This window comes from Zonotrichia leucophrys, chromosome 23 (assembly GCF_028769735.1).
Source record: "Zonotrichia leucophrys gambelii isolate GWCS_2022_RI chromosome 23, RI_Zleu_2.0, whole genome shotgun sequence".
Classification (NCBI taxonomy): domain Eukaryota; kingdom Metazoa; phylum Chordata; class Aves; order Passeriformes; family Passerellidae; genus Zonotrichia; species Zonotrichia leucophrys.
Window position 1 is genome coordinate 2,771,565 of NC_088192.1, and position 27,609 is coordinate 2,799,173.

The 27,609-nt window shown below is 44.1% G+C and overlaps 1 protein-coding gene across 2 annotated transcripts in view; it reads right to left on the reverse strand.

Annotated features, from left to right (window-relative positions):
- CSMD2 (CUB and Sushi multiple domains 2) overlaps positions 1–27,609 on the reverse strand; it is a 347,705-nt gene that overhangs the window by 314,060 nt on the left and 6,036 nt on the right. For both annotated transcript variants that reach the window (XM_064731593.1, XM_064731594.1), the window contains one exon: positions 7,776–7,992. In XM_064731593.1, the coding sequence (XP_064587663.1) occupies positions 7,776–7,992 (217 nt within the window). The remainder of the gene's footprint in view (positions 1–7,775; positions 7,993–27,609) is intronic.

The following is a 27,609-nucleotide window of genomic DNA, read 5'->3' on the forward strand; positions in this document are numbered from 1 at the left end:
GACTAAGCCCCAGGACTTTTCTTTACCAGAATTGAACCCCAGGACTTTTTCTTTACCAGAATTCAACTCCTGGATTTTTTCCTTTACCAGGATTGAAACCCAGGATTTTTTTTCTTTACCAAGATTAAACTCCAGGATTTTTTTCTTTACCACAACAGAACCCCAGGATTTTTTTCTTTATCAGGACTGACCCCCAGGATGTCATTTCACCCCAAATTTGCATCTTTGCAAGCCACAGGAACACTGGGGGAACTCTCTCCTCCCTTTTTGTCACTTCCTCTCCTCCTCCCTTTTTTGCCCCTTTCTCTCCTCCTCCTTTTGCTGTTTTTAAGATCAAAAGCTTTGTGCTCGTGATTGGTAATTAAGTACAAGTCACCCAGGCTGCTTTTTCAAAGAGTAATTAAAAGGTTATCAAGAGAAACATGCAAGGCGCAGGTAATTCCTGCTGCAGCTGTAATTAGGTCAGCCCGGAGATAACTCTGCTCTTATCACAAGGATCACATCATTTCCAGGGTTCAGACCGAATCCTTCAACTTTCACTCAATTAAATCTGGCCCAAGACGTGGTTCTGAATTGCTCACGCAGCAGATTGACGGCAATCCTTCTCCTCCCTCTTCAGCCACTTGTCAGGGAAGAGGGATGAGGATCTGGGAGCAGCCTGAGGAGGCACTGGGAGGTTTGGGACGTGAGCTGCAAGGGAAGCAGGGCCCCTGCCAGCAGCAGGGTTTGCACAGAACCCTGCTGGGAAGGATGAAAGTTTGACAAGAAGGTCTCACAGATATGTGTGCTTGGCAGAAAGATTTTTTTTTAAAACGTAGAATCTGAAGAAGGAATAGAAATTAAAGCAAGGTTTGATATAGAAGAAAGGAATTGCTGAGCCAGTCTCGCTGGATAACCAAGGAGGCAAAGGGTGTGTTAGTTAGAAGGGGTTTTTATGGATAAACCCACCCCAAACAAGAAGATGTTTTTACCAAGCACAAAGAGAGCACAGGCAAACAAGCCTGCTGATGTGGCAAGTAGAAAAAAAGCTCTCAGAATTTTCCACTGCAAGAAAACTGAAAAACAACTTCTAGCTTAAACTGTAATGTGCTGACTTTTAGTGATTGGAGAACAGTGGCATGAATATGGTAATTACAGTAGTTATGATAGGCTGTAGGTAAAAGTTAAGGTATAGATTGATCCTGCTGTAAGAAGATGCTCAGCAAAGAAAAGTATAGAATGCATTGTGACCAAAAGAAAAGTCTATAATGCACTGTAACCAAAACCAAAGGGTCTCCAGGCCTGCCTGCAGCTGGAGCTGACAGCTGTGGGCACAGCCCTGTCACCCACCACCCTGGACTGCTGTTATTTCTTGGATCCAATAAAATGCATTTTGGAGAGCCCCTGGAGTCCCACATCTCTCATTTTGGCTCTTACAGTGGCGCCCAACGTGGGGCACCATTAGTAAGAGCTTGAATGAGGGATGTGGGTCTCCAGACCTGGCTGCAGCTGGAGCTGACAGCTGTGGGCACAGCCCTGTCACCCACCACCCTGAATTGCTGTTATTTCTTGGATCCAATAAACTGCATTTTGAAGAGCCCCTGGAGTCCCACATCTCTCATTCAGGCTCTTGCTGAACCCCACTGCAGTAATGACTGCAAACGTGCCCCCAGACCCTGCACAAGCGGGAATTTCTGCAGGTTCCTCCCAGATGTCTCAATAAATTGGAATTTGTTGTTGCTCCCAGCGATGCCTGTGGAAATGTGGGCTCTGCAAGGCTCTGGGAGTTTTTTTCCTCTGCATGCACAGCCTCAAAGAAACATTTTTCTCAAGCAAATAAACCCAGCATCACTGAAATGTTTTGTTTGAGCAGGGAAGAGACCAGAGGATGACACAATTTCCTGCCCACAACAGGTGGGAAGGGAAGAGAGAGCCTGAGAAACCCCAGCATTGCTCAGCACATTTACAAATGAGGAGTCTCTGCTGGTAGAAACATCCCATGTTCTGTCCCCTGGGCTTTTTTTGAACATCTCTGAAAGGAAAAAAAAGAAAAAAAATCTGATTTTCTAAGCTGACCACTTCCATTTGGAGTGTAAATTCAGCAGGTCTCACTGGGAAAACAGAATTAGGGAGCTACAACCACCGACTCACAGGGAGACTGTAAATGTGTTTTCCTTGGATCTGAGTACAAGCCCGAAGCTTCAAATCAGGGAATTTGCAAGTGATTTATGATTCTCACATTAAAGGGGTGCTGCAAATTACTGGCAGATGAAAAGCTGGGGGAAGCCACGTGGTTCTGTGGTTGCCCACCCTGGGGATGCTGTGGAACAAGAGCCTGCCACAAAGAGGTGCAGAGCCTCTCCCGAATCCCACAGCAATCTCAGAGCCACAAAAAAACCCAAGAATTCAAATTGCAGTCAGGTCTGTGCTGAGTTTCTGAGCCCAGCACAATGGGAAGGCAATCAGGAGGGGAACCTGATTGGAGCGACCTGGGAACAACGCCGCAATCACAGGGCACAAAGGGAACTGGGCAAAGAATGTTCTGGAATAACTGCAGGGCTCCACAGCATCCCACAGCAGCTGGGAACGTGGGGGAAGAGGATTTGGGAAGAGTCTGGTCTGGTGTAATGGGATCAAGACAAGGGGAAGTCCTGATAGGAAGCAAAATCTTGATGTCCCTCATCGTGGAAGAGAAAACTGGGCAGCCACCAAATATAATTATAATAATTATATTGTTATAATATTGTATATTATGTTATAAATATAACTATATACATGATATATGATTATAATAATATATAATATAATAATTATAATATATATATATAATATATATTATAATATATATTATATATATATATATATTATATATCTTATATAATATAATATATTGTATATATATTATATATTCTATATTGTATACATTATATGTAACATTATAATATATAATGTTATAGATAACATATATTATATTATAACAATATATATAATATATAACAATAATATAACATTATATATTATAGATATTATATATTATATTATTATAGATATTATATATTATATATTATGATTAATTATAATTATATCATTAATATAAGAATTATAATGATATAATGACAATCTACAGCTCTCAGGTTTCACAGAAAATTCCCCCACAGTGGTTCCTGCTGAAAGCCAGGAGCTGGGAAAATTCCAATGGACAAGGAGGAGAGTTCCAACTGAAAAAAGGGAATTTTAGGTTATATATATGGAAAAGATCCTGCCCTGTGAGGGTTGGGAGGCCCTGGCACAGGTTGCCCAAAAAGCTGTGGCTGCCCCTGGATCCCTGAAGTGTCCAAAGCCAGGCTGGACAGCCTGGGACAGTGGAAGCTCCCTGCCCATGGCAGAGGATGGAGTGAGATGGAATTGAGCTCCCTTCCTGTCGGGTTTTCGGCTGTTTGAGGGGCCTGGAAAGGCCCGGGGTGGCCTTGGGGCAGCCCGCGTATCAAAGGACGAGAAGAGGCTTCAGTTCTTCTTTCGGTCTTTATGTTTATTAATTGTTTATCTAAAAGATTTTCTCTGGGCCCGACAGAGCTCTGCTCAGCAGCCAGCCATGAGCACACTGTGCTGCCCTCCGGACAGTCACCTATCTTTATACCCATTGTTACGTGTACAATATTTATCATTTTTCCCCAATACCTTTCACCCTTATTGCCCGGTGCACTTTTAGTAATGACCAATCCCAAAGTGCCACCATCACCAAAGAAGATGGAGGAGAAGAAGAAGAAGAAGAAGGACAGGACACGCCCCAATTCCTCCATCTTACTTCTCTAAACCCCCCTGTACAGAAATCCTAAACCCTGTGTCTCACCCTCTAATTAACCAATCCCTTCACCATTCACCCCGGTGAAACCCTCCTGTCCTCATACAGGTGTCGTCTCCTGTGTAGGGTCAAAGTCCAGCCACCAGACACTTCTGGAACATTCCAGGACTCCCGAGCCCCCCAAGGGTGGTCTCGGTGACACCTCAGTCCTGAGGTGCTGAGATCCCACACCTTCCAACCCAACCCACTGCAGGATTCTAAAAACCAAACGATTCCAGAGAAGCTGAAATAGCAAAGACTTGGAAATGAGCTCTGATTTCAGCAAACAAAGCAAAGTCATGGCACTGAGAGATGACAACAGCCCTGGATGTCTAAATTAAGGCACTGAAAGCCATTTAATATTCACGTCCTCATCGCAAACACGCAAGGCAAATTCCCTAATATCCAGTAAAGCTGTTTATTAGCAAATGCCTCATTGGATTAGGGCTGCTCTTATTCTATTAGGGAACCTTCACACCACATTAAATTGCAAGACAAGAGGGTGTTTGCCAGCACATGATGAACACAACATTAACCCATTCCCAGGAAATCCTGGAATGGTCTGGGATGGGAAAGACCTCAAATGAATTGAGGATGCTCAAAAATAGAAGTTTGGGAGGGGAAAGCAGCAAAGAAATCCAGTTGTCCCCTCTTTTCCCCTTGCTCACAGCTCATTTTGGGTGAGCTGTGATGAGTGACACGTGGCCATCCATCTTCAGGGCTGCACCTCGGTGATGGATGGAGAACATTTGGAGAGCAGGCAGGAAAAAAAAGCAAAATTGATGGCCATGAGAAAGAGAAAAAAGAGAGAAAGAGGGAGAAAAAAGTAACCCAGTGTTAGGCAATGGTTAAGAGTTTAATGAGGTGAGATTGATGTAATTATAAAAATAATACCTGGGGTCTCCTGAGGTGGAAGGGTCCACAAGGATCAGGGGACACCCCAACAATCCCACCCTGTGCATCAGAGCATTGCCCAAACACCGAAATTGGTGAACAAGGAGATGAGACAGGAAACAGCCCAAAGGAGCCAGCTCCAGGTTTGGAAATTACTAATTACTAATTATTAATTAGAACTAAACTAATTAGAAATTATTCATTACTATTCCAGAAATGTCCAAGGGAAAAAAAGCAAATGTCCAAGGGAAGAAATCAAATATCCACCATGCAGGAGTTCATCTTTGCCCTCTCTAAGTGCTTTCAAACCTTTAGAAATCCCTCTCTTTATTTGCCCCCTTTATTCCTAATTCCAAATTATTGATTATTAATTAGAACTAAAAGGAATATTAATTACTATTCCAGAAATGTCCAAGGGAAAAAAAGCAAATGTCCAAGGGAAGAAATCAAATATCCACCATGCAGGAGTTCATCCTTCACTTTGCTGAGCCCTCTCTAAGTGCTTTCAGACCTTTAGAAATCCCCCACTTTATTTACCCCCTTTATTCCTAATTCCTAATTATTAATTAGAAATTATTAATTACTAATCCAGAAATGCCCATGGGAAAAAAAGCAAATGTCCAAGGGAAGAAAACAAATGTCCATGGGAAGAAATCAAATATCCACCATGCAAGAGTTCATCTTTGCCCTCTCTAAGTGCTTTCAAACCTTTAGAAATCCCTCTCTTTATTTGCCCCCTTTATTCCTAATTCCAAATTATTAATTATTAATTAGAACTAAAAGGAATTAGAAATTATTAATTACTAATCCAGAAATGTCCATGGGAAAAAAAGCAAATGTCCAAGGGAAGAAAGCAAATATCCACCATGCAGGAGTTCATCTTTCACTGTGCTGAGCCCTCTCTAAGTGCTTTCAAACCTTTAGAAATCCCTCTCTTTATTTGCCCCCTTTATTCCTAATTCCAAATTATTAATTAGAACTAAAAGGAATTAGAAATTATTAATTACTAATCCAGAAATGTCCATGGGAAAAAAAGCAAATGTCCAAGGGAAGAAAGCAAATGTCCAAGGGAAGAAAGCAAATGTCCAAGGGAAGAAAGCAAATATCCACCATGCAGGAGTTCATCTTTCACTGTGCTGAGCCCTCTCTAAGTGCTTTCAGACCTTTAGAAATCCCCTTTATTTGACCCCTTTATTTCCCTTTCCTGCCCTAAATACACTCCATTTCCTGAGCTCAGAGCTGGAACATTCCCAGGTGAATTTTGCTGCTGGTTCCACCCCCAGCTCCCGTTCACCTGCCCAAACTCACCTGAATTTCACCAGGGAGGCACAGGGGGAACATTTTCTGCCTCCTCACCTTCCCAGCTCACACTTGGGAGGTTCCCTTCTCCCACTTTTATTTACAACCAGAATATTCTAGTGAGGAACTCAGAGCAGCAATAACTTCTCACCACACAAAGTTTCCTCAGCTGGATTTTACCCCCAAATTTTCCACCTTTCCATTATCCCCAAAGCAAAGCACTGAACCTCCTGATTAAACAGCCAGGTCCCATAATTAAAGTGATTCTCAAGCACAGTTGCCAAATGAGGAGATGATTTATTTGCATAACTGAAATAATCTACATAAAGAGCTGATTTCCACCAGGGTGCAGCTCAGATGTTCCACTCGGGTCAGACAAGACACTGAGGTCAATGGATTTGTCCTGAACTCGAGGGCTTTGAAGGAAAATCCGTTTCCAGAATTCTGGATTCAGAATTCCAGGGATTCAGGGCCTGGATGCTGCCACAGCAACACAGCAAAATCAGCCTCCCACAAAACTTTCTTTAACACTGGAAGCCTCACTGGAGATGCCATGGGGAGTTTTCCTACAGTGGATTTGTCTTTCCAAACCAGCTTGGGAGGTAAAATCAGCACTGGGAAAGAAAAGAAACAATGGGAAGGATTCCACTCATTGATGACTGGAAAAAGAGATTTGATTTTACAAATAAACTTTAGGTTTGCTGAGAAAGGAACACTGAAAGGTGAAATAAACAACGGGGAAGAAAAACCCCTAAATTCTGTAAGAATCAAAAATTAAAAGGGAGGGTTGTACATTAGAGGGGAATCTTTGGGGTCAGGTGTTCTGGGGAGTCTGAACCTCTCAAGTACCTCAGAAATGATGGGGAAAAACCCCTAAATTCTGTAAGAATTAAAAATTTAAAAGGGAGAGTTGTACATTAGAAGGAAATCTTCTGTATCGGGCATTTTGGGAAGTCTGGACCTCTCAAGTACCTCAGAAATGGGGAAAAACCCCCTAAATTCCATCAGAATTCAAAATTAAAAGGGAGGGTTGTACATTAGAGGGGAATCTTTGGGATCAGGTGTTCTGGGGAGTCTGAACCTCTCAAGTACCTCAGAAATGGGGAAAGAGAGAAGGGAAATGCAGCTGGGAAATTGGGATAAAAAGGAGGCTGCGTCCTCCAAAAATGTGAGAGATCCCAGGGGATGCCCCATGGCCTCTGCCTTGATTGGAAAAAAGTTCCAGGGCTCCTCTGTCTCCTTTTTGGACACAAATCTCTGGTGTTTGTGGATTAATTTTCCTAACACTACTAAACTGGATTATTGAACACTTTTCACCCCTGGAGATGCAGCAGTGGGAGGGAATGCAGCCCTGTCCTGCTGCTGGATGCACTGGGGGTTAAGGAACAGCCCAGATTTTTTGGGAAAAAAAGGCTTTGGCAGAGCTGTCACTGAACCCCACAGTCCATCCTCCCATCCAGGAATCTCCTCTGGACTGAGGGAGGCTCTCTGCACATTAACTCTGCTTCCCTCCTGCTCCATTTCCCAATTAACTCCTCTGGATGTCTGGGACGAGCCTGGCTAAATCATTACTGTCAGGAGTTCAGAGAAACATTTCAAGCCTTATCAAGAGCTAAGAAATCAAAACAACTGTAAGAACTGCTCATGGAGAAACGCTCCCACTTTATTGCAGCATCAACAATCCAAGGGCAGATTTAATCCCAGATTTAAGGGCAGGAATGGGGGAAATGTTGATAAACATCACCGTAATGAACAACTGTACCTCGTTCTCAGATTGCCCTGCTCAGGCAGCCCATCGTAGATGGATAATACATCAAAATCTTCCTCTAATGCAAAGGACTGGAAAACGAGCTGTATCCTGTTCTGCTCCTCAGCAGTGATTGTCCACGTGCAGTTTGCATAATTGGGGTATCCATAGGGAAAGCCTGGGCTCTGTATTGTCCCGTTTGGGCCCTGCAATGTGTGACTGCAGTTCTGGGCTGCCAAGAGAAAAACACAAAAGCACAAAGTCAGAGGTGAGCATTGAATGTTGTCAGCATCCCAACAGAGCACACAGGGCTCTCCCCATCTAGAGAAGCAGAGAAAAGGAAAATCTGAGGATGGAGTTCTGGCCTCCTCCCTGCAGGGATGTGGAGCCCAACACAGGGACAACGACAGAGCTGAGAGTCCCTTTCTTCCCCAATTCCAGGGACAATGACAGATATGACTGTCCCCTTCTCCCCCAATTCCAGGGACAATTCCAGGGACAATGACAAATCTGACTCTGTCCCCTTCTCCCCCAGTTCCAGGGACAATGCCACAACTGAATGTCCCTTTCTTCCCCAATTCCAGGACAATGCCAGAGCTGACTCTGTCTCCCTGTCCCCCAATTCCAGGGACAATGACAGATCTGGCTGTCCCCTTCTCCACCAATTCCAGGACAATGCCAGAGCTGACTCTGTCTCCTTGTCCCCCAATTCCAGGGACAATGCCACAGCTAAGTGTCCCCTTCTCCCCCAAATCCATGAACAATGCCAGAGCTCACTGTCCCCTTCTCCCCCAATTCCAGGGACAATTCCAGAGCTGATTCTCTCCTTCTCTGCCATTTCCACCTGGCCACAGGCAGTGCCACATCCCCCCCTCACCCTGAGAAAGCAGAAGGGACCCCAAGGAGTGCCAGGCTGAGCCACCAAGGCTGCCTCAAACCTGTGAAACCACCTGCATGGCCAAAGGTCAGCCACAAACCCATCCTGACTCCAAAAAGAGCAGGACACAGCGCAAGGTTTGACCAAACAAACCGTCCTGTAAGGTGCCCTCCAACCCTGCCTGGGAATGGCTCGCTGGAACAAAAACCAGCAGCACTCACACCCCTGTTAGCCCTGATGGGGGCACACAGGGCAGAAATCACTGGCCAGGCCCTGCCCTGGGGGGCTGCTGGTTCCTCTCAGGTTTGTGCTCCTCATTCTGCCTCAACACACAGAAAATCTTCAGTGAGTACCTCTGAGGAGCTGCTGCAAAGCTGCAGAGAACAAAATCCCCTCATGTAACAGCAGTGAAACACCTCAAACCTCCCTGCAATCCATTCCCCTCCTCTCACACCAGAGAAACACCTCAAACCTCCCTGAAATCCATTCCCCATTCCTGTAACACCAGTGAAACACCTCAAACCTCCCTGCAATCCATTCCCCTCCTCTCACACCAGAGAAACACCTCAAACCTCCCTGAAATCCATTCCCCATTCCTGTAACACCAGTGAAACACCTCAAACCTCCCTGCAATCCATTCCCCATTCCTGTAACACCAGAGAAACACCTCAAACCTCCCTGAAATCCATTCCCCTCCTGTAACACCAGTGAAACACCTCAAACCTCCCTGAAATCCATTCCCCTCCTGTAACACCAGTGAAACACCTCAAACCTCCCTGCAATCCATTCCCTCCTCTCACACCAGTGAAACACCTCAAACCTCCCTCAAATCCATTCCCCATTCCTGTAACACCAGAGAAACACCTCAAACTTCCCTCAAATCCATTCCCTCCTCTCACACCAGTGAAATACCTCAAATCCATTCCCCATTCCTGTAACAGCAGTGAAACACCTCAAACCTCCCTGCAATCCATTCCCCTCCTGTAACACCAGTGAAACACCTCAAACCTCCCTGCAATCCATTCCCCATTCCTGTAACACCAGAGAAACACCTCAAAACCTTCCTCAAATCCATTCCCCTCGTGTAACACCAGTGAAACACCTCAAACCTCCCTGCAATCCATTCCCCTCGTGTAACACCAGTGAAACACCTCAAACCTCCCTGAAATCCATTCCCCTCCTGTAACACCAGTGAAACACCTCAAACCTCCCTGAAATCCATTCCCCTCGTGTAACACCAGAGAAACACCTCAAACTTCCCTCAAATCCATTCCCTCCTCTCACACCAGTGAAATACCTCAAATCCATTCCCCTCCTGTAACAGCAGTGAAACACTTCAAAACCTTCCTCAAACCCATTCCCCATTCCTGTAACACCAGTGAAACACCTCAAAACCTCCCTGCAATCCATTCCCCGCCTGTTACACCAGTGAAACATCTCACCTCAAAACCTTCCTCAAATCCATTCCCTCCTCTCACACCAGTGAAACACCTCAAAACCTCCCTGAAATCCATTCCCCATTCCTGTAACACCAGAGAAACACCTCAAAACCTTCCTCAAATCCATTCCCCTCGTGTAACACCAGAGAAACACCTCAAACCTCCCTGAAATCCATTCCCTCCTCTCACACCAGTGAAATACCTCAAACCTCCCTTAAATCCATTCCCCCCGTGTAACACCAGAGAAACACCTCAAACTTCCCTCAAATCCATTCCCTCCTCTCACACCAGTGAAACACCTCAAATCCATTCCCCTCCTGTCACACCAGTGAAACACCTCAAAACCTTCCTCAAATCCATTCCCCTGCCCAAGGTAGTACCTGGAACACTGCATCCCAAAGGTAAGGAGGCATCATGTATAGGAGGCATTTACAGGATAAATGAGATTTTTTTTCTCTCTGGGGACACAGGTACATGAATGTGTTTTAGGAACAGCCTGAATGACAAATTCCCCTCAGGCTTTTCCTCTCCCTTCACTGCTGCTGTACCTGGGTATCTCACAACTCACTCCAAACTGCTCCAATCCTCATTGCTTTAGTGCATTAATTCCTCCACACAAAGCCAAATTCCAGACAGCTGAAGGGTCAATCCCACGGCACAAAATCTGAGTTTCACCTTTATCCCCTGAGCTGCTGCTCCAGCTTTTCCCACCCATGCTGCATTGTTTACCCTGCTGATGGGGACAACAGAGGCTTTCAAGTCGAAATGCATTAGAGTAGAAATTACTTCTTTGATTTCTCCTTGCTTTTTTTTTTTTCCCCTTCTTTTTTTCTCAAAGGCATTTGCACTTCTGAGTGCCAAGCAGCTACAGGTACAGAGCTGCAGAGTGGTGCTCATTAAAGGCAATTATAATTAGATTGACCTACTTTGGGTGCAAAAAACGCTCCTGTGGAACTTCTCCCTGCAAGACAGAGTTTTATGAATCTGAGACAGCCCATCCTATTTACTACCCAGGGAATCTTTTTGTAGCACGTTTATTGGATCAATGAGAGGCAGGACAGCCCCACAATCCGCCGGGGATTAAAGTGAGGGAGGCACAGGATTCCTTGCCTGGAGTATTTTGCATTTCTGTAGCACCTGGCTTTTTGTCACCACACAAGAGACGAATCCGCCTCCCTCCTCCACTTGGGCTCCATTTCTTTTGGGGAGTTCACTGGGAAAGCTCAGTGCCAGAAAGCTGCACAGGAGTGGGAACATTCCTGTGATCACAGAGCAGTCAAATGAAGCCCAGTTTGGTTTAAGAACCAAAGATCCACGAGCCCTGTTCTCCAATTCAGTCGAATCCTTTCTCCAACCTCAGCCACGCTCAATAAGCAGCAGGGGGATATTGAACTGTCCCTCCTGCTCATTTTTATTTTAATCATAAGTTCATCAGAACAATTTAAGGCAAATGGGAAATTAAAGGGGCTGTATCTCTCAATTTCCTGGTGGTGTAAAAGCTACCAAGGCTGCACAAAGCTCAGGAAAAAGATTCAAGGTCACAGACACCATGTTCCAAACGCTTCCAAGGTCAAATGGAAGCTCCAAAATCCACAAACTCAGCCCATCCTTCCTGTGCCACAAATGGGCATAAATCTATCTGAAAGAACAAATAAATAATAGAAAAATGAGGCAGAGTTTTATGATGTATCCAATCAATCTACTGAAATATTTGCATGTTCACGACGTTGACCCAGAGGTGCTCTGGGCACAGATAAAAGAAAATTGCTTATTGCAAACAAAGCACAGCTTTGCAAAAGCTGCCAAACTGGGCAGTAATATATTCTGTAATAGCTGTAATAGCAGAGGACTCCATTTATATTGGACATTGCTGGAAAAAGTCATCAGGCAGGGAAAGAAATCCGGGAAGCTGAGGGAATTTATGTGTTCTATCATTTGCTTCCAGGTCTGAGTTAGTTCAGCTCATCCTTGACTGACAAAACCTTATCTGAAATTCAAAATTTCTCCTGTGAAGATTGCAGAAACAATTCCCTTTATCCCTTTGGCCCAGGAGCACAAACAAGCAGAAAGATATGAAAGGGCAGCGCTGGTGCCTGTGCTGTGCAAGTTCCAGGTGGATTTGGGGTTGACAGAGGACAAAATTCTCCCAAAATTTCTGGCACTTTCTTCCCATCCCAAAGTCTGACAGGAGGCAGCTTGAATTCCTCCCCGAGAGATGGGGATGCTGCATCACCATCCCCCATAATCTGAGGTGTGTTCCTGGGGGTGTTCCAGCTCCTCATCCCTTCTCCATGGGCTGACATTCCAGAGGGTGGGACCCCCCGGGCTCATCACAGGGATGGGTTTGTGGGCATCTGTCCCATTTGGGAGGGAGGGAAACCAGAGCTGAGGCCAGGCTGGGCTCTGCCAGCACCTCCCCTCAATTGTGGAGAGTGCTTTGCTGGGAGTGCGGCCCTGAAATGAATCCCTCAGCTCTGCTTTGGTGCAGGAACTGCAGACAAGGACAAGGGATCACCGAGGGCATCAGCACTGAGGGGATCAGCATTGAGGGAATCATAATTTAGGAGATCATCATTTAGGGGATCATCATTTAGGGCATCCTTATTTGGGGGATCACCATTTAGGGGATCATGATGTAGGGCATCAACATTTAAGGCATCATCATTTAGGGGGATCACCATTTACAGAATCATCATTTAGAGAATCATTATTTAGGTGACCATCATTTAGGGCATCGCCATTTAGGAGATCAACATTTAGAGGATCATCATTTAAGGGCATCACCATTTAGGGGATCATGATTTAGGCCATCATCATTGAGGGCATCATCATTTAGGGGATCATCATTGAGGGGATCATCATTTAGGGGATCATCATTGAGGGGATCATCATTTAGAGCATCATTATTTAGGATATCATAATTTAGGGAATCATCATTTAGGCCATCATCATTTAGGGAATCATCACTGAGGGAATCATCATTTAGGGGATCACCACTTAGGTGATCATCATTTACAGCATCATCATTTAGGGGATCATCATATAGAAGATCATCATTTAGGGAATCATCACTGAGGGAATCATCATTTAGGGGATCATCATTTAAGGGCATCACCATTTAGGGGATCACCATTTAGGGGATCATGATTTAGGGCATCATCATTTAGGAGATCATCATGTAGGGGATCACCACTTAGGTGATCATAATTTACAGCATCACCATTTAGGGGATCATCGTTGAAGTAATCGTCATATAGGAGATCATCACTTAGGTGATCATCATTTACAGCACCATCATTTAGGGGATTATCATTTAGGGAATCATCATTTGGGGAATCATCATTTAAGAGATCATGATTTAGAGAATCATCATTTAGGGCCTCATCATTTAAGGAATCATCATTTAGGGGATCATCATATAGGAGATCACCATTTAGAGAATCATCATTTAGAGCATCATCATTTAGGGGATCATCTTAGGGCATCATCATTTAGGGGATCACCATTCAGGATCATCACAGGATCATTTAGGCTGGAAAACACCTCCAAACCCATTGAATCCTTTAAGGAAACCCACAGCACTTTGGGAAAACAACTTTATCTGAGACACCAACAATGTAATTCACTGCCGGTGACTCAATTTCTCCATTTTTTCACGCGTTGGTTTAACCAAATCTCCCCTTCCAGGAGTTCTTTTGTGCAACAGGCACTCTCTGAACCATCCCCAGACTAACTGGCTTCACCCAGGGAAATGATGGAATATTTACTCTGCACTGCCCTCACAGAAGAACTGCAGTTTGTAACACAGAGTTTAATCCACACGGTACAAAATTTAACATGACCAGACACTGCAGTGAAAAATAAATAGCAGCAGAGCAGAGGAGAGCTCCAAACCCCCCAGGCTTCAGTGTGGGGCTGCCATGCAGAGAAAGGAAGGGTGGCAAGAGCAGGAACCACATCCTTGTGCTCCAGAGCAGAGCTCTTTTGACAGGACAAGCTCCAGGAGCGGAGGCAGAGGCTCGGGGGAGGTTTTATTTCCGCTGTAAATCCAAAGCCATCCCGACACATGAGCCAGCACCGTTCTGGTGCCAGTCACTGCAGATTTAGAGGGGCCCTGAAGCAGCTCCAGAGCTCAGCCCAGTGTCCCAGAGGTGGCAGTGTGACAGTCACTGCACCCTGACCAAGCCCACCAGGAGAAACAGGAGATTCAGCCACGGAAGAACACTCACAGCAACAGGATTTGTGTAATTCCTTTAAAGTAAGCAACACAAACGAGCTGCCCTGGCGGCTGTTCCCTCCCAGCCCTGCCTGACAGGGAATTCCAGCAGCTCCACGCTGAGATAAACCTGAACATCCAAAATGTGTCACTACAAACCTCCCCCCTCTGCCGGGAGGTAAACAACAACAACAACAAACAAAGGCGTTTTCTGACGTGACAAGTGCAAAGGAAACCAGTGGGGAAAAAAATCATCTTCCACCTACTTGCAATTCCTCAAACTTCAATCCCAGGCCAGATCCAGGGGGGTGTAGAGCAAGGAAGAATTGTAGCTGTTGGTTTACACCATGTTATTATCCAGGCAGTGCTTGAGAGAGAGGGAGACTGAATTTATCTCTGAAGTGCTTCCTGAAATACAAGTCGCTGCACTTTGTTCCTCAGCAGAAACAAAATCTAATTTAGCAAACGCTGATGCATGGTCACTGCACCATTCAGCGGGAACAAATATCAAATCATGCACAGTGCCTTGCTCTCAGCAGCATCATTTATGGAGGATCCATGGCTGCCTCCTCCCTCATGCAGCAGTTTGGGGTTTTGCCATTTGCTGTAGTTACTGTTACTCACACAGAAATGCTGTTATTCCCTGTTGTTCTACAGCCCATTCCACAACCACAGGCACATAAAAAAAAACCCTTTCCCCAGCAAAACTGAAATGCACAGGCAAACACTGAAACACCAGGGGCAAACCCTGCTTGTCCAGCAGCCCCTCCAAGGTTTGCTCACCTCACCCCTGTCACAGACATCTTTTATGGAAAATCCTTTATTTAGGATTTTTCCTCCTGAGAAGCTGAAAGGCCTCAGGAACAAAATGCAAACATTGATTATCTGCTGCTGTGGAATGCAACAGGTGCATCTGGGATTGGTCTCATGTGGTTGTTTCTAATTAATGGCCAATCACAGTCAGAGAGTCCGAGCCACAAACCTTTGTTATCATTCTTTCCTTTCCTATTCTTAGCCAGCCTTCTGATGAAATCCTTTCTTCCATTCTTTTATATCATAATATATATCATAAAATAATAAATCAGCCTTCTGAAACATGGAGCCAGATCCTCATCTCTCCCCTCATCCTCAGACCCCTGTGAACACGGTCACACACCCCAATGCTCAGAGCTCTCCAAACCCACCCACACCAACCCCTCACTGTTTGCACTGCCTCCTGAATAGGGAAAAATGTTCCTGTGGCCATTGTTTAGTGCTGTGCATCATTTATCAGTGTCAGGACATCCCTCTGGCTGCCCTGGGTGATTCCAGACCTTGGCAGGGAGTCACAAACACCTGAGCCTTTGATTTTAACCCATGGAAATAATTACCAACTTTTGTGAGGATTTACACACCACAAGAGTTTGAATAGAATGATAGATAAAGAGAATTTACTGCTCCATTATCAGAAGAAACTAAATTCTTCCTGCCTTGCTCAGCCCTGAAGATGCTGTCAGGATTCAGAGGAAGAAGTTGACACTGACCAGACAGAATCCTGTGTTTGAATGGAATTTATGCATCATGGATGAGATGTATGAATATGCAACAGGCTGTTGTTTTTAAGGGTTAATCCTCTGTTAAAGTGGGTCCTTTTTTGGGCTTATTTTCCCCAGAAAGTGGTACCTGGACTGTCCATAACTCTTTGTTTCTATTGTCTCATATTGCCCTAAATCCTAACTGTGCAAATTTTTATTACTCTAATTACATCACTATTTTTATAACCATTTTATTACTTTTAAAGATTTAAAAACCAAGCGATTGGTGCTCTTCACGCCTGCAAATCTGATTCCTCCACACTTGATCAATGGGAGCCTTGCTGCCCTCAGGATTCACCTTCTCCGAGCTGGAGCTTCACCTCCAGCCTCCTATCAAAGCCTGCTGGGTAATAAATAATGCAGAGTCATTCCATTAACTGTAACTTCATCAAAAGCCCGTGGATCCAAGAGCATCATCAAGGGGATGATTTCCATCTCAGATAGCACAGGGAGTGATGAGCTGGGCAATGCAAGGGCACCAAAAAAAAGTGCATTTCAGCTGAATTCAGCTCTGCCGAGCCCAGAAGCACCACCCTGATTTTTAAGATTTTTCTAAGCCTTCTGATGTTTACATTCTTGTAATGAACTTTCTCACACACTCCCTTCCTTTCCCAATCAAAAATGTTGTCCTGGACGGTTATGAAAATTTCCTACACGTTTGGGATTCCACAGAAGCCCCAATTGAGCCACCACACAACTGAAAACCACACAGGGAAATTGAGTTTTCCTCCCTGCCAGGAGGAGGGGAGGTTGGATATTAGGAAAATATCCTAATTTTCCTAATTAGGAGGAGGTTCAGATTGGATATTAGGAAAAAAAAAATTTTAAATGTCCAGGAAAAATTGAGGAAAAACCCCCTGAGCTTTCTGCAGACAAACCAGCAAATTCCTCTGTGCTGGACCCATCTAAGCACAGGTGTGTCTGTGCTGTGACAAAAGTGACTTTATTTGGTGCCTTTGGGACATTGGTTCTGCCAGGCCCACTGATTTCCACAGAGCTGAAGGAGTTCAGACATTCACAGCCCAAAAACCCCAAGCAAACAAAAAACCTGAGCGCCCCAGGAAGAGCAACGCTTGAAAAATCAAATTAAGCAGCTCCAGTTGATAAGACTTTAAACACAATGCCAGGTTTCTGCCCTCTCCACTTCTCAGCAAATCCATTTCTTGGTACACATGTTCCACATTTCAAGTCTGGCCCCTGTGGCACTGCAGCAGCTTCAGATTCAGGTGAAATCCTGGAGCTGTGTCACAGAATTCACCCCACACCCCGAGCACAAAAAAACCAAAAAATTCATCCACAAACACCAGAGATTTATGTCCAAAAAGCAGACAGAGGAGTCCTGGAACTTTATTCCAATCAAGGCAGAGGCCATGGGGCATCCCCTGGGGTCTCTCCAATTTTTGGAGGACGCAGCCTCCTTTTTATCCCAATTTCCCAGCTGCATTTCCCTTCTCCCTTTCCCCATTTCTGAGGTACTTGAGAAGTTCAGACTGCCCAGAACACCTGATCCCAAAGATTCCCCTCTAATGTACAACCCCTCCTTTGAATTTTGAATTCTTATGGAATTTAGGGGGTTTTTTTCTCCCATTTCTGAGGTACTAGGGAGGTTCAGACGTCCCAGAACACCTGATACAGAAGATTTCCCTCTAATGTACAACCCTCTCTTTAAATTTTTAATTCTTACAGAATTTAGGGGCTTTCTTCCCCATTGTTTCTTTCACCTTTCAATGTCCAGTTTCATTTCTCAACCAACCTAAAGTTTATTTGTAAAATCAAATATCTTTTGCCATTCACCAATCAGTGGAATCCTTCCCGTTGTTCCTTTTCTCTCCCAGCAGCCCCACAGCTGGTTTGGAAAGACAAATCCACCATTCCTCCCAATACATCGTTTCTATTTTAATATTTTGTTATAACCTAAAACTCTATTTAACACACTACTTAAGAGAATTAATACAGCATCCCTTTCTAAGACAACACATATAATATTCATTTTAATATTTGCAAAAAGCCAATAAAATATTTTCATTAAAAATCTAAAGTATTTTCATTAAAAATCATAAAATTTTCGAAGTTTTCATTTCTCATAAATTTTTCAAATTTTTCATTTTTTGGTCTATTTTTTTATAAAATAGTCATTTTTCACAATGCAGATTCTGGGGTGAGGAACTCACTCTGGGAATTCCCTCTGTGGCCTCTCAGCTCCTCCAGTGCTTTTGAGGATTCAGCCTCAGAATTGCCGAATGCTTTGCCTCAAAGGGACCTCAAAGCTCCTCTGCACTTTTCCTGTCAAACCAAGATTTATCCTCAAAAAAAAATATGGTTTAAGATGTGGTAAAGGCACTAAGATGGACGATGGGAGGCTTTGACTGATCCCCTTGGTGACACATTTGTGACAAATGCCACAAAACCCAAGTTCACAAATCCTTTCCAAAGGAATTTCAGAACCCCAGGTTTACAAATATTTTATAATCCTCTGGAGCTTTCCTAACCCCACCTGAGCTGTGCAGCCAAATTTCCTTTATAAACCCCCCCTGGGCAAGTCTCCACTTATTTTAGCATCTAAATATCCTTGAAGATCTTGTCCTGAGAGTCAGAGCCTCAATTAAAATGTTCAGCCTGATTCGAAACCACCTGAAAATTTTACTGTTATTTTCTGTTATTTTCTCTCTGAGATGAACACAGCAAAGATTTCATTTTTTTTCTCACCTCCACTGCAGATATCTGTAAAAATGACACAGATCATCTCAACCCCCAGTTGAAATGAAGCTCAGAAAACAGAAGGTAATTTGATGAAAAACTTTTTTCCCAGTGTCTGCAAATGGACTCCCACTCATGTGCAGCATTTTTTTACTCAGTCTCATTTACAAGGTGCTAATTATTATCGCCAAAACAAATTTTTTCAATTTGTATTTCAATTATTTTGCGGTAAAATAATATTTGCATTTAAATGGTTTATCCAGGGGGCTCGAAGGCATTTTCATCTCGGGTGTTAGGATTATCTCAAAAAAAAAAAAAAAAAAAAAAAAAAGAAAATAAAAATTGAAGAAGGTGAAGGAAGATTCAAGGTGAAATCCATCCCAAGTCATAGTGGAGCCAAAATAAAAGAATTCCTCATGAAAATCTTTCATTGTTGGTCTCTTTCTGTCACCGTTAAACACTTAAAGTTCCCTTTGCCACGGGAGCTCTGTGTCCAGCTGCAAAATTCAATGTTCCCTCAAGGCCCAAGGGAGATGTTGGACTCCAAATCCCATCTCCCTAAGAATTTCCAAGCCCTCAGCCCTTGGAATTCTCCCAATATCAACAATTCCATCCTTTGCTATAGGAATTCTCCCAATATCAACAATTCCATCCTGATGGTTTAAAGAGAGCCCAGCGGGCCGAGCTCCTTTGGAACTAAATCTGCACTGAAAAGTTTTTAATCTGAGGGATTTCCATGGGGTTTATTCCCCTTTCCCGCCATGTTTTGGATTCTAATTTAGATTTTACACATCAATTCATGAACCAGCTTGTATGTTCATGCTTTTTTTACTCCCTGAAAGCCCAGAAGTTACACAAATCCCCTTTTGGTGCTGGCAGAGAGGCCACAGGCCCTTTTTATCCCTCAGGGACCCAGAGAATCTCTGCAGCAGCCAAAACAGAAGAAACCACTTCACCCACTGCCATCCCCAGCATCTCACACCTCCAGATCTGAGCTAAATTAAAAATATCACTCGGAACAAGGCAGAGACTGCACTTATTAAAAGCTCCTCACTCTTGCACCGCCGTCCTCGCCTCCCCACGCTGCGCCAAGTGAAATGTTCCGTGTGTTTACAAGTGCTCTGAGATCTTCCAACAAAACCCCTCTCTCTGCCAGGCAATTGTATTACAGCAGCTCACACTTGTGTGATTGGATTTGAATTACAAAAAGAGTCCAACAGAAAGCAATTTCTCCCGGGAATTTTTGTTAGGGGTATAAATCCAATTTTTACTTGATTCCGTTAACAGCACTTTCATATTCACTTCCTTTAAGTATTGCAGCACTTGATATTTATTACCTAATGCCTCCTTGTCACCTTGAGCAATCAATGAAAGTCACCTGGAGTTGACAGTACAGAGGAAAGTTAATAAATAAAAGTTAATAATTCACTTCACCCAATGAGCCAAAAAAACAAGCCAGTCACATGCCCCAGAGAATAATAGCTACAGAAGGCTCCTAGCAGATTATGTGGAGAAAGAGTGAAACATTTCAATTATAATGAATTTTTTCAGTTCATTTAGACCTGAGTTTCACATTTACAATGGCAAAATCTCTATTTTTATTTCAGGGAATGGTGGAATGGTTGGGAGGGGATGTTAAAGATCAGCTGTGGGCACTGAAATCTGTCAGCTCTGTTCAACAAGGGATGTCCCTCTGTCCAAACAGAGTTTGGGAACTGATGGATGCTCTGATAGCCCAAAACCAGAATTTTGGGAACTCTGATAGCCCAAAACCAGGACTTTTTTGGGGCTGATTTGACCCAATTTAGAGCCAAACACTGATTTTCCATGACTTGTACAACTTCAGCATCCTGTGCCCTCTCCACCTCTGCAGAACCACCAGAGAAACCCAAAACTCCTTCCTATTAACATCACATTGTGTTTTATTTTTCTCTCGCCTCCTCCATCCATTTAAAACCTCATTTTCACCCACAGACATATTCCACTTCATCTTAGTTTTCAATCCCCAAAGCAGATCAATACCTTTCTTCTTCAATCTACATAGCTCTCAATCAAGGAGCTAACAGGGGGCGAATTGAATCGACTTCTACGTTCAAATTGGGGATTTTTTGTCAAAAGTCTCATTTGCTAACTGCATTTCATGGAAGAAAAAAGGCAAAAAACTCCTTGTAACAGCCCTCAGTGTTGGACTCCTGGGTAAAAAAAGGTCATCATTTGTTCTCTAATTTAAGATTGGGAAGTGCTCCCAGGAGGAACAAATGACAGAGCCTCCCCTAAGCCGGCATTTGAAATCCAGCAAAATGAACTTGCTCTTGCTAAATGAATCTGGTTAACTCAGTAGGAAGAAGTGCAGGTGTTTACCAAGAGGTGACACCAGCAGGGGCCTTGCAGGGTTGGTTTTTCTGCCTTTAATCTTGCTCAGGGTCAGAACCAGCCCTGCCCGTGCCGCTGGAGAAGGGCCCTGGGTCAGGGAGACACCAGGGAAAAGGTAAAAACAGGATCCTGGAATGGTTTGGGGTGAAAAGAGACCTTAAATCTCATCCATTTCCACTCAAAAGAGACCCTAAACCTCATTCCATCACATCCAAAAGAGATCTTTAACCTCATCCCATCCAAAAGAGACCTTAAATCTCATCCCATCCAAAAGAGACCTTAAACCTCATCCAATCCCACCCAAAAGAGACCTTAAACCTCATCCCATCTCATCCCATCCAAAAGAGACCTTAAACCTCATCCATTTCCACTCAAAAGAGACCTTAAACCCCATCCCATCCAAAATAGACCTTAAATCTCATCCCATCCCACCCAAAAGAGACCTTAAATCCCATCCCATTCAAGAGACCTTAAATCTCATCCAATCCCACCCAAAAGAGACTTTAAATCCCATCCCATCCAAAAGATACTTAAATCTCATCCCATCCAAATGAGACCTTAAATTTCATCCCATCTAAAAGAGATCTTAAATCTCATGCTATCCCATCCAAAAGAGACCTTAAACCTCATCCCATCCCATCCAAAAGAGACCCTAAACCTTATCCAATCCCACCCAAAAGAGACCTTAAATCCCATTCCATCCCATTCAAAAATGACCTTAAATCCCATCCCACCCAAAAGAGACCTTAAATCCCATCCCATTCAAAAATGACCTTAAATCTCATCCCATCCACCAAAGAGACTTAATTCCATCAAATGAGGGATATATTGCGGTTAATTAATTCCATACATTTAGGTATGATCATGACCCCAATTGCAGCCCAACTCACTTTTGTTTCCATCTCTTGGGGCCTGAGGGGTCCTTGACTGCCAGGCCTGGAGAGGAATTGTTTGGTTTGGTGGTTTTGAGGTTGAATTTTGAGGTTTGCATCGCTTCCCTAAATATCTCTCATGCCAAACCATGACATTGTGTCTGCCCAAAATGGGAAAGCAGCAGCTCACACTGCATGTGGAGTTCAGAGTTCTACACTAAAGAACTTCAGGATTACAAATATATGAAAAATAGAAAAACTAAAATCCTAAAGCATCTCTGGGAAAAAAAAAAAAAAATCCCCACACAATGAGGGACAAACTCCCCATCCTTCAAACCCTTCATTAATCCAGCAGGTGAACCTTATTTTAATATTAACAGCCCAAGTGGTGCTTAACTTTAATGAGAGCCCCTTGGGAATGCTGCTGACAGCTGCCCAGTGTCCAGGATTGTGCCTAACCTTTCCCTAATGGAGACAAAACAACAATAGAGGGATATAAACAATATGCTGTGGGAATGCAAGGAGCATCTTTAAAAATGGCATCACCTCTGGAAAAGCACCAGCTCCATTATCCTCCTGCAGGATGGGATGTTTTCCTCGCCTTTCCAGGAGGAAATGGATTTTTTCTGGGTGTTATTATTTGGTGGATAAAGGGGAAAGGAACATTGAATTGTGCCTTTTGTCAGAGGAGAAATGAGCTGCAATTTTCTGTACCCCTGAGTTTAGCAGCTCTCCACAGCCCCTGCAAGGTGCAGAGCTTCCTCTGCCCACAGCAGTGAGAGGAGGGGAGAATTCCGATGGAATTTATGGATTTACACACGTGGAAAGGGAAGGACTGGGGACAGAATGTGACCCAATGTGAGCCACCACACCCCAGCACAAAGCTCCTCAGCAAACTTCCTAAAATCCCATTGCTCCTGTCCCTAAAATCCCATTGCTCCTGTCCCTAAAATCCCATTCCTCCTGTGCCTAAAATCCCATTGCTCCTGTGCCTAAAATCCCACTGCTCCTGTGCCTAAAATCCCATTGCTCCTGAGCCTAAAATCCCATTGCTCCTGTCCCTAAAATCCCATTCCTCCTGTCCCTAAAATCCCATTGCTCTTGTGCCTAAAATCCCATTACTCCTGTCCCTAAAATCTCACTGCTCCTGTGTCTAAAATCTCATTGCTCCTGTGCCTAAAATCTCACTGCTTCTGTGCCTAAATCTCACTGCTTCTGTGCCTAAAATCCCATTGCTCCTGTGCCTAAAATCTCACTGCTCCTGTGCCTAAAATCCCATTGCTCCTGTGCCTAAAATCTCATTGCTCCTGTCCCTAAAATCCCACTCCTCCTGTCCCTAAAATCCCATTCCTCCTGTCCCTAAAATCCCATTCCTCCTGTGCCTAAAATCCCATTGCTCCTGTGCCTAAAATCCCATTGCTCCTGTGCCTAAAATCCCATTCCTCCTGTGCCTAAAATCCCATTCCTCCTGTCTCTAAAATCCCAATCCTCCTGCGCCTAAAATCTCATTGCTCTTGTGCCTAAAATCTCATTGCTCCTGTGCCTAAAATCTCACTGCTCCTGTGCCTAAAATCCCATTGCTTCTGTGCCTAAAATCCCATTGCTCTTGTGCCTAAAATCTCATTGCTCCTGTGCCTAAAATCTCATTGCTCCTGTGCCTAAAATCCCATTCCTCCTGTGCCTAAAATCCCATTGCTCCTGTGCCTAAAATCCCATTCCTCCTGTGCCTAAAATCCCAATCCTCCTGCGCCTAAAATCCCATTCCTCCTGTCCCTAAAATCCCATTGCTCCTGTGCCTAAAATCCCATTGCTCCTGTGCCTAAAATCCCATTGCTCCTGTGCCTAAAATCCCATTCCTCCTGTCCCTAAAATCCCATTGCTCCTGTGCCTAAAATCCCATTGCTCCTGTGCCTAAAATCCCATTCCTCCTGTCCCTAAAATCCCAATCCTCCTGCGCCTAAAATCCCATTGCTCCTGTCCCTAAAATCCCATTCCTCCTGTGCCTAAAATCCCATTCCTCCTGTCCCTAAAATCCCATTCCTCTTGTGCCTAAAATCCCACTCCTCCTGTCCCTAAAATCCCATTCCTCCTGTGCCTAAAATCCCACTCCTCCTGTCTCTAAAATCCCATTCCTCCTGTCCCTAAAATCCCATTCCTCCTGTGCCTAAAATCCCATTGCTCCTGTGCCTAAAATCCCATTGCTCCTGTCCCTAAAATCCCATTCCTCCTGTCCCTAAAATCTCATTGCTCTTGTGCCTAAAATCCCACTGCTCCTGTCTCTAAAATCCCACTCCCCCTGTCCCTAAAATCCCACTCCTCCTGTCTCTAAAATCCCACTCCTCCTGTGCCTAAAATCCCATTCCTCCTGTGCCTAAAATCCCACTCTTCCCGTTTTTCCAGAAAATAAACTCCACCTCAAGCCATGCAACTCCAAAAGTAATGACATAAATGCCACCAGGAAAAAAAAAAAAATCTTATTTCAAACTCTGCTTTCACTAAATTAACTAAACAAAATATTGATAAACTGCTGATAAATAACAGGAACCGTAACAAGGAAACAAGTTCTCCATTTGATCTCTGCCATCCTGCAGGCATTCATCTTCATAATTAATTAGATAATACTATTAGTACAGCACTGCTTTTCCCCCTCCATAGGCAAGAAGCTGGAGCTCACATAATTTAAGGAACTGCTTCAAAGGCAGAGTGTGTGGCAGGTTAAATTCAGAAGGTCCAGAGCATCCTCTGTGCCAAAATCCAGCATCCAATTCCCTGATGCATCTGGCAAATTCTCAGTGCACACCTCCCCATCTCTGGTGAGCACACTTTGCTTTTAAAAGCTGCAGTCTTTGCATAAAACATGGATCTAAAGGTATGAAAAATACAAAATTCTGTGCAAATTACAGGAGCTGTGCAAATCATTCCTGCAACAGAAACTGCGCTTGGTTTTATTCCTGACTTTTTTTTGACAATTCGGCTTGAAGTTCAGTGGCAGACAGACAACTTTCACCTCAAAATGTCATTCACAATTAATCCCAAATTGTACATGAAATGGTTGAATTCCCTCCATGCAATCAAGGGAGAGAACCAAGAGCACATAAAAGTTGAGCAGTTAATCAACCTCGTGCAATTTGTACCTGCTGAAAGCTCCTCACAAACATCCCAAGATCTCTCTCTGCAGAATAAATCTGTAAATCATTTTGCAAATTCTGTTTATCCCTGTTGTAGGTGTGAAAAACGCCAATCACTTGTTTTTGAAAAATTTTAAAGTTCAATGGTAATAAAATGGTTATAAAAATAGGAATATAATAAGAGGAATAAAAATGTGGACAATTAGGATTTAGGAGAATATCAGACAGTGAAAACAAAGAGTTATGGACAGTCCAGGTACCTCATTCTGGGCAAAATAAGCCTGAAAAAGGACCCAAATTAACAGAGGATTAACCCTTAAAAGCAACAGCCTGTTGCATATTCATACACCTCATCCATGATGCATAAATTCCATTCAAACACAGGATTCTGTCTGGGCAGTGTCAACTTCTTCCTCTTAATCCTGACATGGAAAAAAGTTAATTTCTTCTAATAAGAGAGCAATAAATTCTTTTTCTCTGGAGGATTTAGGTGTCCTGTGGCTGCTATCTGGTGCAAGTACCTCATGTCTGTGGGATATTTTTTCTTTAAAAAAAATACCCCAGAGACATAGTTCCTATTTTAACATTATAACCTACAACTATATTTAACACACTACTTAAGAAAATTAATACAGCATCACTTTCTAACATAACACATATAATATTCATTTGAATATTTGTGAAAGGCCCATTATAAAAATGCATTTTTCACATAGGGATGGGGAAGGGAAGATCCCCCAGTGCCCCCAGCCAGGGGAGGCAGCAGGAACTGGGCTCTGACAACTCCTGCGAGTCAGGGGAGTGTGCAAATAACAGCAGAGCACTGAAGCAGCAAATCCCCAGTTGTGGTTAATTCTCTGCCTGTGATTAACTCATCTTTCTTGGCTATTCCAGCCCTCCTTGCGCCTCCTCATGCAGCTGGGGCTGGGATTACCAGCCTGTGACCGTGCCCTGCTCTGCACTGAAGTGACAGCTGAGCACCAGGTAAAATGTTCCGCTGAAACAAAGCAGCAAGGCAGGTGGATGAAACCCAAATAAAGCCATTTCAGCAGGGCAGAACAGACTTCCCATCCCAGAGGTCAGGGGAACAAATCTTCCCTTCCTTTTGTGTTAAAACGTTCTGGACAAAGACACCTTTATTTGAGATTCACCGTTGGTTTATCTGTCTGGAAATGGGAATCACGGACATTTTGATAAATGGGATGCAGGAATTGTTCTGTTCCAGTGTAACCACTGTGAAAATGCCTTTGCACAGACACAGCTCCAAGCTCATCTGCGGCAGGGAGGCTTCTCAAAAAGCACCTCAGGAGCTGCAGCATCACATCCCCGTGCTGGTGCTCAGCGTGGGATGACGCAGGAGTGACATCCAGGCTGCTCCTGCTGGGTGACCTTGGCCAGGCCCTCCTGCTCCTGCCTCCTTCCCTGACTTCCAGCACCTCCTGGAGCACCCACTGCTCTGCCCGTTATAAGTAAAAATCTGCCAAATTTTTTTGGGGGGAAAAAAAAGAGTTGCAAAACCAGTTGCTGCTAAAGTAAAGTTCTACCTGTTTGTTGTTGTAATCACCGACCATTCTGTAAATTGCTTCTTTTATATCGGTATAACCCTGCCTGAAGCTAAGTTGTCCTTCTCCCCAGAGGTAGGTGGAGGGGACATGGAGGGGGAATAAGGGAAGATGCAAAACAGCCTCGAGATCAGCATGCCATGAGAAAGAACCTCATCAAATTTACAAGCCCGTTCTCTAAATTGCTCCTGTTGTATTGGTATAGCCCCGACTGAAGCTAAGTTGTCCTTCTCCCCACACGGGCATCAGAGAAGATGCAAAACAGCCTCAAGACCAGCATGCCATGGGAAAGAACCTCATCAAATTTACTGAAAAGACCCCAAAAACAACGAGCCAATACAGAATTAAGAGATTACAGTGATGTCTGGACGTGAGGAACGGAGTGCTGGGCCTGCAGAGATGCTGAGAACCTTTGAGGCCCCTCACCTTAAGCAAGACTTCAGCTGAGGGCAAGACCCTGGATGACAGGCCTGAGGGTTAAGAAACCCGGGGCTACACCTGTTATTAACAAAATTCTGCCAATTTTTTGGGGAAAAAAAGAGTTGCAAAACCAGTTAAACCAGTTGCTGCTAAAATAAAGTTCAACCTATTTGTTATTGTAATAACCAGCCCGTTCTCTAAATTGCTCCTGTTGTATTGGTATAACCCCGCCTGAAGCTAAGTTGTCCTTCTCCCCACACGGGCATCAGAGAAGATGCAAAACAGCCTCAAGACCAGCATGCCATGGGAAGGAACCTCATCAAACTCACCGAAAATACCCCAAAAACAACGAGCCAATACAGAATTAAGAGATCAGAGTGATGTCTGGACGTGAGGAACGGAGTGCTGGGCCTGCAGAGATGCTGAGAACCTTTGAGGCCCCTCACCTTAAGCAAGACTTCAGCTGAGGGCACGACCCTGGATGACAGGCCTGAGGGTTTACTCATGTGAGGATGGGACCCCCAGCTCTGCCCTACAGTGGACAAAGCTGCATTTTCCTTCTCTTCCTCCTCCTCTTCACCCCAGAAGAGATGGAGACTGCAGACCCATCGAGCTTCCCAACCTTGAGCTGATCACTTTTGATAAAGGCACTAAAAGGAGAAAAAGTCTCCTGCCCTGTTTACTTCACTGC